At 48.3% G+C, this 14,293-nt stretch overlaps 1 protein-coding gene across 1 annotated transcript; it reads right to left on the reverse strand.

The window, feature by feature from the left end:
- Positions 1-1,894: 1,894 nt before the first annotated feature.
- Positions 1,895-12,359, reverse strand: LOC134622987 (uncharacterized). Its single transcript, XM_063468239.1, has 8 exons — positions 12,341-12,359; positions 12,046-12,231; positions 10,778-11,988; positions 9,323-10,021; positions 7,291-9,031; positions 6,085-7,126; positions 5,671-5,756; positions 1,895-2,187 (listed from the first exon to the last, which is right to left on the reverse strand). Exons 1-8 carry the CDS (start codon positions 12,357-12,359, stop codon positions 1,895-1,897), a joined length of 5,277 nt encoding a protein of 1,758 aa, XP_063324309.1.
- Between the last annotated feature and the right edge of the window lie 1,934 nt (positions 12,360-14,293).

A 14,293-nucleotide genomic window follows, 5' to 3' on the forward strand; every position in this document is an offset into this window, starting at 1 on the left:
TCTAAGGACACTACCTTGTGACGTAGGTAGTTAGTGTCCTTATGAGCATCCTTCCCCTGATTTCGGACACAGCCATTGACGATGCGACACAGAACTGAGGGAGACGTGGACATAAATACACAGTGGGTTAACGAGGGACGTAGATGCACACGGGGAACACAGGTGACACTGATAATCATAACGAGACGTGGCAGGAGCAAACACAACACTGACCCACACTGACGGGAGACTGTCAAAGTAAAACAGGAAGCACAGAGGCAGGCAGACCAGGGGGAGAGAGAGAGCACGGGGAGAGCACAGACATAACGGGCTGGGGAAAACATGGAATAAAAGCAAGGAGGGAAACGAGGACTCACAAATACACAGAGGAGGCACACAGGGGGTAAAGTCACGAGGGGAAATTAAATAAGCAACACCTTAACAGAACAACCTAGGAACCATGGCACAAATAAACCCAAAACCGAGAACCAAGAGACAAGAAAAATGGAAAACAATCCACCCAGGCCGGGAGGCAGGGGACCAGGACGGAGGGACCGAAACCAAACAAAACACAAGGACGATGAGTCCAAAACTGAGTCCAGACATATACAAAACAGTTCAAAACAAAAAATCCTGGAGTCCAGGGAAGCAGTGTCCATAGAGATCAGAAGGTCGACCCGGGGCGGCGCCAGCACAAAAGTTCACAGTTTAGCTGTTCCGGGGGCCGGCCACGTGAAAAGTGGCAGCGGCGGCAGAGCAGGTCCGGAGGCCGGCGGCGTGGAAGACGGCGGCGGCTACAGAGCGGGCCCGGAGGCCGGCCGCGTGGAAGACGGCGGTGACTCACAGGCATCGGGCGTACTGGTCGAGGCTTGGTGGGCACAGGACCAGACGAGGCAGGATCAGACGAGGGCGCCTCGGACCCTCCAGCAGAGACGAGGAGGTGCTGGCCGGGCTCTCCACAGCCGCCAGCGGAGACGGGCAGGTGCTGCCCAGGGCTCCCCAGAGCCGCCAGCGGGAACAGAGGCAGGGCCAGCAGGTGTGGGCACCCCTGGCTGAGGGGACTGTAACTGTAGCTGCACAGGGCACGCAGCCGGCTTGGGATGCAACAGCTGGGGCTTTGCAGGGCAAACAGTCTGTCCAGGCTTTGTCAGCATGATGCTGTCCTCAGCTGGCTAAGTGAGCTCACTAGAACCTCCAGCAGAGGATGGCAGTGACTGAACAGGTTGCTGAGCTACTAACTGAGCTGGTGACAGAGTTAATGTCTGAGCTGATAACTGAACAGGCAATGGAGCAAGAAACTGAGGTGGTAACAGAATGGATGATTGAGCAGGTACTGGTGACAAAACAGGAAACTGAGCTAATGACTGCGCTATGGACAAAAGTGCAGGTTGTAGTGGTGTGTGGATGAGCAGGTAGCTGAACTTGTGACTGAGCAGGTGACTGACTCCTGGCTGCTCTCCTCTGGGGAAGAGGAATGAGTACTGGGCCTGGCCGAACACCAGCCATCCCCACCCGAGGAACAGATATGGGTGCAGGGATGAGCTGGGCTCTGGCTGCTATTAAATCCTAGTTCTTTTGGATTCTTTACGGCCAAAAAAGACACGGCTCAAAGTGGTCTTTGAATTTAAAAATGATCTTTAATTTTACATATCCCGAGACATGGAGACCTGAACACACGAACACATAAGCTCAGGTCTGAAGCACAAAAAGGAAGCCTAGTTATTTATATACTTCCTCTTGACATCACATCACACTTTAAGTTTCGATCAAACACTCTGCTTAGTTTCACTTTCTGCCTCTGCAAAAGCCTGCAGTTTCCTGTCAGCCTGCAACCTAGTTTTACACTGAAGTCTGGGCCTCTCATAAAACACACTAATCAGCATTTAGATTATATATTTATTTCTTAACACTGCCCTTACCCTGGAGCCGGTGTAGGTGCAGGAGCTAGCTGGACCTCTGCTGCTCCCACCCGAGGAACTGAGACGGGTGCAGGAGTCGGCAGGGTCACAGTTGCCCTCACCCGGGGAACCGGAACAGGCACAGGCAATGACTGGGCGTCTGCCATCCCCACCCGAGGAGCAGGTATGGGTGCAGGGATGAACGGAGCGTCCGCCAGCCTGGGGGACAGAAACAGGGACCAACTGGACCTCAGCTGCCCCCACCCGAGGAGCTGGTACGGGTGCAAGGGAAAGCTGGGCCCGAGCTGCCCTAGGAGCAGGAACTGGAGATAGAGAGCTGAGCTCAGGAGCAGTAACAGACACTGGGAAAACCAAATTAGTGAAGCCAAACACAGTTTCAGCAAACAAAGACCTATGGCGGGCTGGTTTTATCAACTCTGCTGTTCTTAAGCTGTCCATGTTGGAAGTAGCAGTCTTTAAAACAATCATTGTACAGAAGGATCCAGGCTAAGCAAACTTGGAGTCTGTAATTCTTGGCTCAGAAGGAGCGGTTATAGAAATAGGAGCATTCTCATAGACTGTTTCTAAATACACTGGCTGGTGAGCAGCACAGTCCAGGAGTGAAGAAACACCAACCACAGTCTCATGCTTAGCAGGCACAGGAGTAGGGATGTTAACACAGGTAGTGTCTGAATTAACTGGGTGTGCAACTAACTCTGGAATATTCCATCTGAACTCCCCTAGCAGTTTACTCATGACGGACGGTAACTTGTTGCCCTTAACCTTAACAACCGTGACTGAATGCACAGTCTTAGTGTTTTCAAAACCCTGAGTTAACAGACTTCGCATATGCTATTGTTAACTTGGGAGGAACAACATTCTTTATCCATAGAGAAGCAGTTTCAGAGCTAACAGACAAGGCAGGAAAATCTAAATGTGACAGAGGGTCAAAAGCAACCTGAAGAACAGAAAGCGCAGTCTTTGAAGGTTGGAAGACACAGTTCATTTTCCAGGGGGTCCCCTCCAGTTTCAGCAGGAACAGGAACCTCAGGACTGTTTGTTTTAATATTTAGTTCACAGGCATGCAACTCAAAAAAATATAGTCTTTTGGCTTTTCTAAGATGAAATTATTAGTCTGTTGTTACAAAAAGCAGTTTCACCCCAGTTCGTGTATTCGTCAGGCCTCCAGAAAGAACACCGGGACTCAGTAGTCAATTAACAATACTTTTATTAATACACACTTATTGATTATACCTTCTAGAAGGGAGATGTACAGAACCCCGGACTTTCTCTGCAGATCTCAACTCCTTTGTCCGTTACATGCAGTTTTGTATAAGTGACCCCCCTTCTACACCCTCTACGAGGTGTCATAAAACTAAGCACTATGTTTACATGTTTGTGTGTGTGCGAGCATGTGAATACCTACATGTGCGCGTTCCCGCGTGTCTATGTGAGTGCTCATGAGTGACTATGTGCACATACCTGTGTGTATGTGTGTGCACATGAGTGAGTGTGCATGTGGGTGTGGGTGCGTAACAATTGAAGCACTGTGAGTGTGTGTGTCTCTATGTAGTAACTCCCTAGAGGTCATAAAAACCCATCTCCGTTCCAGACCACAGTTATCAAGTTACAAATATTGAAACCCCCACCTAGGTATCCTCTGGGGAATTTCCACTCAGCATTAACTCCTCTTTGTCTTAGTTTCACAGTTCAAACTGGGGGAGGGTCTCCTAAGATCTACTCCTAAGGTCAGACACAGTCAGGCCTTTATTACATTGAGGGCAGTGTCAGTGTCTCTACAATAATTCTACATTCTATCTTAACACATTCCTAAACTCTAAAATAAGCTAAACATTCCTACAAATCCCCCTTTTTATCTGCCCCAAGGCAGATAAAACTAAACTAAATCTTTCACCATAATGTTTTCATACTGTGACTCCCCATGTCCCAAAAGTGGCATCATGGTGTCTGCCTTTGTATCAGATTCTCCCACAGCACGATTGATAAGTCTTACAAGCAAAGCTCTGATACAAGGCACACAACAACACCCACACGTCACTATTATTGCAATAAAAACAGACAAAGAAACCATAATTGACATAATGAAACCTTTCCATTGCCCAAAGACAGAGATCATCCATGCTTCCAGGGGGTTCTCCAAACCCGAATGCTCATGCATTGTGGTGGACAACGTTCTCAGGCCTTCCAGTGCTCGGGTCACAGAGCCATCGGGAGCTGTATTATTTGGAATAAAGGTACAACACATATCCCCAAACATCGCGCAAACGCCCCCTTTTTCTCCCAATAACATGTCTAACGCCATCCGATTTTGTACTGCCATTAAAGATGTTGGACCCAACTGTTCAGCAAGCCCTTCAACCGCGTCCCTGGTAAGGTTCGCCAGTCTCAGGACATTATAATGCACATAATTAATACGATCCACATTCTTATTTGGAGTTACTGGAAAAAATGCTGAAATTATGGGTAGATTTTCAAATCCTCCCGCAATTTGGTCAGCTAACTTAAATTCATTAGGCACACCCCTAGGCACTCCAATGGCAACTATATATGTTGGTGATCCTATTGTAAGATCAAACAATCCTAGTGACCGCTTGGCCAACACATGGCGTCTCCGCCTGGCTGTCAGTTGAGCGGTGCCGAGCTTACCCAGCCGCACCCCCTTTTCACCTACTAAAACGAGAGGTGCACCTAAATGTACCATAGCACAGAGACCAGAAGTCCCACTAGGAATTCTAACATACAATCTGTACCCACCACAATAATAATACAAACCAGCACGTGCCCACAGGCCTATTTCGGTGCCGGTGTCTCCTGATAGCTTTCCTCTGGCCAGGTACGTCACAGTGCACCAATCAGTGTTCCGGCCTCATGCTCATGTCTGTCAGGGAAAGACACAGTAAAGTTAAAACACGTGTAGTTGGCTCTTCTTGGCGTGAAGGGACCAAGTACAGTATCATTACCTATTGGTGGAAACAAACTTGCTAATGTAGTACAATTACCTTCAGACACCGCTTCTCTGGTAAGTCTGAGCATGCACTCAAATCCCCACTGGTCTTCGGGATGCAAAGGAGCTGGTTCTGTGAAAAGATGTGGGCGGGCAGCTGCGCACGCCACGCAATCTGAAACATTCTGTTCCCTAGCATTTTGGATAAGCCAGTCTAGCCATAAATTGCTCTCACGGTAGCCTGTGGCCATTGAAATGAGCTGTTTAGGTTTTAGTCTTGTATAGTCTACCTCGATTATTTGTGGGCCCGATTCAGAAAGTGGCAATGGTGGGGGAGGCGTTGATACAGTTATTTCAGCCAAATCAGGTGCAGAATCTCTAAAATTAATTTTAACCAAACCGTATGGATCCTTCCCTGAGACATCTGCCCCTATAAATAAATACACCACAGATCGGGCGGGCCACACAGTGTCATACCAACGATTCAATGAGAGGGTTTCTGCCCAGCTGAGAAGTCCCACTGAAACCCAAGCTTCTGCCACGTGGTGTCCTTATAGGGGCACCACGTGCCAGAATACTCCACTATGGTAGACCAGTAGTCACACGGGCCCTTCCAATAAGTGTGATAGGGGTAGCCAAGCTTCTGATTATTACACTCTATATCTACCATTGCATTGTAACCTACCCAGACATCATATCCCCACCATGAACTGTTTAAGCCTTTACATTTAATGACAGCACAGAGGTCGAATGTATACGAGGTAGTGGACCCTTTAACGTAGTCCAACTCTATACCGCCATAATAATCTAAACACTCATCTGATTTACCTGTTTCACTGCGTTTGGTTCGCTTCACCGTGGCCTGTGATGGTGGAGTCGCCGGAGTGGATTCGGGTCTGTCTCTGGGCAATTCGCTTAGAAGAAAAATCAGTTATAATAACAACAGTCATCACTCCTAACACTACCAATTCTTTCCAATTTCCCCATAACCCCATCCTGTTTTTTTGTTTTTTTCTTATCCCTTTTTATCCAATATAGTTTTCACTTTTAACTTATTTTATAAAACCACCTTTATCTTCTAGGTTGTGCGATCCTCTGTTGCTCTTCTTTCTTCGACTTCCGGGGTAGACTACCCTTCAGTCGTTGCATGGATCAGGGATTTATTCTGTCCCTGGGCTGGGATCCATCTGAGGGGTCTCAGCCGAGTTCCCCCTCTTTTCTTTTGCAAAGAGCCTCTCCGACCGCTTAGGCTCTTCCGCTACAGCACACTGGCTCCAGTGGTACCAGGTTTCACCTTTCCCCTTCAGCTGAACTGCGTGTGAGGTCCTGGTCCCCACCTCAAACGGACCTGTCCACCTGGGCTCGTTCCACTTCCGTTTGTAAACCTTCAGCCACACCCACTTCGCCTCTGGCACTGTCTGCTCCTGTCCTTGGCCCGCAGTCACCTGGGATGTAAAACTTAAGACAAGAGCTTTTAGTGCTTTAAACTGCTTTAAATGTTCAAATGTAGGCATTTCTTGTCTTAAAGCTGGTACCCCTGCAGTGGGTCCAGGAAATTGTCTCCCGGTGAACAGCTCATAAGGAGTGAACCCGGTAGACTGATTTACTGAGCATCTAATGCTCATGAGCGCTACTGGTAACGCCTCAACCCAATCCATTTTGGTCTGTGCACAGATCTTGGCCAATTTATTTTTTAAGTTTTGATTCATTCGCTCAACCTTACCTTGAGACTGTGGATGATAAACGGTCCCAAACCTGTGTTGCAACCCTAGCATGGATTCCACTTCCTGCAGATGTTTATTCTTAAAATGTGTCCCATTATCTGATCTAATTCTCTCTGGGAATCCATGCCAGGGAATGTAATGATTTATCAAACACTTAATGACTGTTGTGCTGTCTTCTCTCCGGGCTGGCCACGCCTCTGGCCACCCTGTCAAACTATCCACACACACCAGCAGGTATCTGAAGCCCCTCGCTGGTGTCACTATGTCTGTGTAATCAATCACTATTTCCTGCCCCGGCCTCTGGAGCAGGGGAAACTTACCCATCTCTGGTTTCACTGTGGGTTTAGGATTGTGTTGGCCACAGATAAGGCAGGTTCGCACATGCTCCCTCAACATGTCCTTCAGAAATGGGTGCCACCAATGACAGAGATTCCTCTCCATCTGGGCCACACCCACATGCCCAAGGCCATGAGATTCTCTGATCTTTTCCTCTGCCATATCTGCCGTCAACACTGGTCTTCCATCTGGCCCCCTCCAGATACCTTTATGGCTCCTCTCTCCTTCCAGAGTGACTTTTCTTCTGGAGAGGCCTTCTCCTGTTCTTTTATGATCTCCTCGCGTTCCAGCCCTGGATTTTCTTCCCAATCCATTCCCATACTTACCATTTGTCTGATCCCCGTGTAGCCAAACACTTTTTTGGCTGCTTCATCCGCTGCTTGATTACCTCGAGCAACCCAGGTGGCCGAATCGTCGTGCCCCTTGCACTTTATTATTGCCACCTCCAGGGGTCCTTCCAGCGCCTCTTCCAGCGCCTTCATCTCCTTCTCATGTTTGATTGGTTGTTGATTGGTAGTAAGGAATCCAGCTCTCTTCCACTGAGCCAGCTCCACATGTGCAGCTCTAAAGGCATAGGCTGAATCAGTGTAAATGTTTATCTTCTTTCCTTGAGCATATTTAAGGGCTTCAATCAGTGCAATCACCTCTGCTCTCTGCGCTGACTGCTGCCCTTCCAACTTTGCTGCTTTGATCACCTCCAGCTGCTCCCCTCTCTTACTTACCACTGCATAGCCTGCCTTGAGCCCCTCCTTCTCATCCCTAAAGCAGCAGCCATCTGTGAAGAGATCCTCTGCTCCTTCCATGGCTTCCGCTTTGAGATCTGGTCTTGTCTTCTCTTCTTTCCAGACCGCCTGAGCGCAGTCGTGCGGGTCCTCTGACCCCATTTGGTCTGCCATGTTTATCCCTTCATGCGTAAAAGTCAAATTTGGGGCCTCCAGCACTTTGCTAGGCCTCTGTTGTCTAAGTGGGGTCATGGTGAAGGCCTGTGAGTTAACATAAGCCACCACACTGTGTGTTGTTAAAACTCTCAGTGGGTGTCCTCTAACTATATGTGCTACTTTCTGGATGGCCTTTGCCACTCCAGCTACATGCTGAGTGCATTTAGGGTGCCTTTTCTCCATGTTGTCTAAACATACACTGATGTACATCAAAACCTGTCTACCTCCCCCTTTTTTCTGAAACAAAACGCCATTCACCACCCCTTTTGTTTCAGAAACATCTAAGAGGAAGTCCCTGTTGTAATCTGGCACAGCTAAATCTACTGCTCGAGAAAGGTCCTGTTTCAGAGAAATGAATTGTTCAGCTTCAGTAGTCCAGTTCAACTTAGCAGTCAGGTCTCTCATTCCATGCTGCTTCACCAAGTCACGCAAAGGCTTAGTGTGGCCCACATAGTCTGGAATGTACTGCCTGCTGTAACCTGTGAGACCTAAAAAGGAAAGCATCTCTTTCACAGTCTCCGGCCGCGGGTGGGAGAGAATGGCACTTCTATGAGCAGCCATCATCCCCACCATATGCTGTTTCACCTCTCTCCCTAAAAACGTCACCTGTGGTCTCACCAACTGTAATTTGTCTTTACTCACTTTAAAGCCCGCCTCTGCCAGTCTCCTAAGCACGGTCATGGTGGCCTGAAAGCAAGCGTCTGCCGTGGGAGCGGCAATCAGGAGGTCATCAACATATTGAACCAAAGTGCAGCCAGCCGGCATCACACATGGTTCCAACGTCTGCTTCAACACCTGGTTAAAAATCCCAGGTGACAGAGCAAATCCCTGTGGCAACTGAGTATACCTTAACTGTTGACTCCTGTAAGAGAAAGAAAACACATCACGCAGAGAGTGGTGCAAAGGTAAACAAAAGAAGGCATTTGCCAGGTCAATGCATGTAAACCAATGCTGATCTGGGGAGAGATTTGTCAATGCAGTAAATGGATTAGGAACTGGCACAGTTTTAGTGTTCAAAATAGCATTAATGGCCCGCAAATCATGAGCCATACGATATTTACCTGTACCATGCTTTTCCACTGGCAAAATAGGTGTGTTCCATTGAGACGTGGAAGGCTCCAACACCCCCACCTTTAACAACCCTTCAATAGTCTCTGCAATACCGTCCTCTGCCTGTGGTGAATGTCGGTACTGCGGGCGCCATATTGGAATGTCAGATTTAAGTTCAAAGGTCACAGGCGAACAGGTGGTTAAGCCAACATCTGTAGGCCCCTGTGACCACAGTGTGTGAGGCAACTGTGAGAGGCCTTTAACGGCCTCTGGATGATCTGTCAGTTCCCTGCCATGTGTCCTACGTATGTGACGATGTTCCAATATAGTGTCATCTGTGTGTGATGTTGAAATTCTATATGTTTTAGTACTTGGGGAGAAGGAAACATCAGGAATCTGTGTGAGTTGCCAATCAATTGCTCATGAAGCTACACGCATCATGGGACCCAAGTCCTTCGCTTGATGTCCAGAATGAACCGCTAGAGACACATGAGGCACAGATTCATCACCCATTCGGAACCAGCTCTTTTGTTCCTCCGACAAATGGACCAGGGCTGCTACCCCCTGCGGTCCAACATAAATATCTCTGGTAGAGACCTGCCATGCCTTCCCCTCCAGGAATTCATGGAGCAGATCTTCATACCACTCAGTATTTTCGCGATCATAAAAGAGTGTCACGTGGTATGGGTCAATGGGTGGAGCATACACGTCGAGGGCCATGATCCAGGGTCGCCAGAGCTGGAAGTGTGCCAGGATGCCGTTAGAGGTCGTCAGCCGGGCCCAGTAGATTTCTGCTGTACGGTCAATGTCCTCAGACAGCAGCCACTGTCCTCGCGTACCTGTGGCCACACAAGGAAGCTGTGTGCCATCCTTCAGAGTCACTGTTAAACCATCAGGCCCACACATGATCACAGCTCCCAGTTTGATGAGCAGGTCTCGCCCCATCAAGTTCACAGGCACCTGCGCTGAAATGACATATGAATGAGCCACTGCTTGCTTTCCAATTTCAGTCTTTAAAGGAACAGTCACTGGCAATGTCATTGAAACCCCAGAGAAGCCGACCACGCTGACCTCGTCCCCAGATAATTTAGTGTTATCAGGAACTTCTTGGATAGTGGAATAAGTAGCTCCCTTATCAACAAGGAACGGCAGAGTCAGTCCATTCACCGTCAGTGAGAGTAAGGGGTCTGCCTTTCCCCCCTCTCCTCGGCCTCCCTGTGGGGTGTGTCACTGCTGCCAGTCCTGGCTGTTCCAGCTGGCCTCCCAGGTCGGCATTTGAGGTCTTGGTCCGGGGATCATGTGTAGGTTAGGAGCCTGATAGTATGGACCACCCCTTCCTGCTTGAGGCGGACCCATTTGCTGTTGAACTTGTGGCTGCTGTGGACAGTCTTTCGCCCAGTGCCCAGGCTGATAACACACCCAACAGACACCTCTAGACCCACGACCCGCTCCAGGTGCACCCCTTCCATAGCCCCAGGCGCCCCTCGCACCCACCGGGCCACCACGGCCTCTAGCCCTTCCTCTACCGGCCCACACATTACCTCCCCAGCTGGCCATGGGTGCACTCTGCAAACCATCATAATGTGTCCAGGGATTCATTGGATAAATATTTGGGTTAAATTCAGGTCTATTAGGCTCAGGTGGGCAGCCTTGAGCTACCATCACCTTTGATGAATCAGTTAATTTGTTCTCTTTTTTCTTTTCACTTAGCTTCTGTCTCGCCTCTCCCCAATTAAGCTTAAGCAATTGGTCCTGAAGCTCCTCCACTTCCCCCTTTTTCTTATCTTTATCTTGCTTGTATTTATCCAAATAATGCACCAAATGTCTCTCCCAGTGATGTGCGTCTGCTCCTTCTAAATCAGGGACATCTAAAATTTTATCTCTTACCTGTTCTGGTATTCCCTCTAGCACTGCCTGTCTAAACCAAACCTGATGAAGGCCCGGTGCAGAAGGGTTATAACCCGTGTTCTGCATCCACTTCTCTTTTACTTGCTCTACATAATCTCTAGGATTTTGATCAGGCTTCCATTCTAACTTTGTAATGGCAGCCGCATTTGGAGTTGGGTATTGTTGTCGCACAGCATTCCCAATCTGCTCCTGCACTCGAAAAAAAGGTGTGGAGTCTGGTCTAGTAGTGACAGCTGCCAGTACCTGGATTTCCTCCAGCGCAGTAACTGTCATACACCGGCCAGCTATGGCTCGAAAATCCCCCAAGGCGAGCTGTGTGCCTGATGTCACTTTATCAAGTTGTCTCAGCCAACCCGCCCCTCCATCAATGATGGGTGGGAGCATCTGCACTAGGGCTGTAACATCCCCTACTCCATATGGTTTATATCTTCTCTCACCCCCTGCTGTGACCACTAGGGGCATTTCTAATGCATAATTGGAATGTCCCCTGATCCCCTTCTGGGGGTTTTCCGCCGCTATCATTTGACTTCTTCTCATCATCGGATGTTCTCCACGCACTCCTCCACTTTGAAGCCATTGCTCCTCCATCTCCTCTCGCTCTTTTCGAGATCCAAACGCGTCCCGTCTTCTTGAGTCACCTTCATCCCCTCCTGCACTCTGAAGCACACTACATTCATCTATATCCTCTTCCAGAGTGCCCTGTATCCATCCATCCCAGGAGTCAACACCTCTTACCTTAGGTATGTGCACCTTAAGATGCACTTTTTTTCTCACATCCGAAGGCAGGACTGCTTTCCCTTCAGCTACTCCTTTTTGCTTTTTTAGTTTATCAGTCAGTTCTTCTTCCTCAAGTCGTTTGCGAATAATCTCCACCAATCTCTCTGCCTCTCCGGCTAATAATTCCGGAGGAGACCTAGCTGTTGCTCCTGCTGCACTGGACCGTTCTTCTTCTCCTTCCTCGTCCTCCTCCTCTTTATGATCCACCTGGGTCTGGAGCTGAGCAGCAGGTGGCTCTGTCGTTTGAGGTTCTATAGTTATCATTTGTTGGTGCGGCCTTGGGCGGTGCTGCTCCTGATACTCACACTCAGCCTGCCCTCCAGTTAGTCGCAGCACCACGCCATCTTCATTCTCCATGCTGCCATCCTTAATGCTCAACATAGGATAATTACCAAAATATGGAGGAGGAGATACTGAAAAAAGAGGAGCCGTGGGCTGGGGGTGTGGAAGACTATCAGGTGTCAACTTACCTTCCTCTTCCAGAGGTTCCCTCATCCAGTGCTCCAATCCTTGGCAGCTGATTCCCCATGCAGCCAGCCTGGCTCGTTTCTCCTCCTCCTCCTTTATTCGGTCCTTAACTCCCCTCTTCTCCAAGATATTTGCTCCATCCAACTCTTTCCTGAGTTTCTCCTCCTTCTCCTCAGATGCCTTGGCCGCTTCCAACAAAAACCTTTGCAAGAGAGCATCGCATGTCACCTTTTATTCCAGCTTGATCACATACACTCATTATTTCCTTCCCCATTTCCAGTATTTTACCATTCTTACCTGTTAGATGTCCTGTCATGGTGATCTTCAATGCTTCCCCTAATTTCTCTTTTTGCTTCTCAACAGTTTTCCATTGCATTTCTCTCTCCGTTGGACTCCTCACTCCTTCTCTAATAATCTCCTCTTGTTCAGCCATTATTTTAACTCACCTGAAATTCCCTTTACTTACCACCAGATGTCGCCGTAGGTCTCCTCGGAGCCCTCCAAGCTCCTCCTTGGTACTCCTCCTCCGTCCCACAAATGAGTCCGCCCCCTGGGGCTGGCTATCTCACACCTTTTACTTCTCGCAGTCCCCTTCACAACTCACTGCAGGACACTTCCTCCTCTGCTGATTCAGGACAACGCCCCGGTCAGCACCAAGAGCGGGTGCCGTCCGCTCACACCTCACAAAACTAGGACAATTAGGCTCACAATCGTCAGATCGCGCCACATTTGCCTCACGAATTATTCAAACTGCGCCACGGACTGGATACCACAGTTTCTCTTCCCCAGAAAAAATAAAACCAAATTCAACCCCTCAATTGACTTCACAGTTTGCAATAATTCGCGACACGGCCTCCTGCCGCAATTTCTACACACCACAAACACACACTTTTAGACACAAATTCTTTTTGTTACTTTAATTGACTCCCGTACTTCAAACGAGACGCCGACTTTAACGGCGCTTTTCACACACACAACGCAATCTACTAACGCTGCAGTCAGTGGGGTGAGCCAAGCCGTCGTGCTTTCACTAACGAAGCAACTTGCCCCCACTGACTGCAGGTTATCAACCGCGACTAGGATCCAACACCTAGCTTTAGTTATTTAAGGCGTCCCCGGTTCCCTAGGTAACCACCCTGGAATCTCCTGTCCCACAGGTCCTATCCCCGCGTCCGAGAATAGGTGGAGCTACCAAGCCCGGAACACACCCGGCAATCAGCCGAGTGATGAGGCCTTTCAGCCCCGCTTTCTAACTAATAGTAACACACGTTTCCTGCTTTAAACGCACGGAGGACGGATCACAACACTGCCACTTTTTTCCTAATAACTAAGACGGATCACACACCGCCACGGATGAAACACCAATTCTATTAATTACTAACTAAGACGGATCACACACCGTTTCTTTAACCTACTGAGTGAATTTACACTGAGATACGTTCAACTTAGCGAACAGATAATTTAGACTTTATTCAATATGCACACTTCGAAAATAAACAGGTGGTGCTTACCTTTTAATGATTGAGCCGGCTCTCTGTTCGCCTCGTTTTCACGATCTCAGCTCTGCCAATTCGTCCTCTCTGGGCCTCGAGTGAATCCCGGGGTTTCAGCACCAAAACTGTTACAAAAAGTAGTTTCACCCCAGTTCGTGCATTCGTCAGGCCTCCAGAAAGAACACTGGGACTCAGTAGTCAATTAACAATACTTTTATTAATACACACTTATTGATTATACCAGGGGCGATTCTAGGATCAGAGCTTTGGGGGTGCTGAGCACCCAGAGAGCTGCCCAGCCAGGCAAGATAAACTTTATACGTCACGATGAGACTTCCTCCCCTGTCTCTGTGAGTCCCTGCATCCTTAAATGTCATCAGTTGTCCCGAGTTCCCTCTGACTGTCTCCTTGGTGCATTTAAACCTCTGTTCCTCCCTGTCCTCATCTTCTGTTGTCTTCATCTCCGCTATCAGTCATCATAATTTTACCATCTCTGTGCAAGTCTGCAAATTTTTTTATTAAATCATAAGATTCTTAAATTCATCAAGTCTCTCTCTGCCTGGGTCCTCGTCACAAAACATGACATCACCGTTTTGTACATTTTAACACAACCCCCACATTTGTGAAAGAAAAGCAAAACACTTTTTTGAGAAGTCTGTAACAAAACCATCAAATCTGATAAAGGTTATTTAAATGATGCTCATAGTGAGTAAGAAGTAAACTGAGTGCATGTTTTGGACAGAGATTCACTTTTAAT

This window comes from Pelmatolapia mariae, unplaced genomic scaffold (assembly GCF_036321145.2).
Source record: "Pelmatolapia mariae isolate MD_Pm_ZW unplaced genomic scaffold, Pm_UMD_F_2 NODE_ptg000317l+_length_30172_cov_1, whole genome shotgun sequence".
NCBI lineage: Eukaryota > Metazoa > Chordata > Actinopteri > Cichliformes > Cichlidae > Pelmatolapia > Pelmatolapia mariae.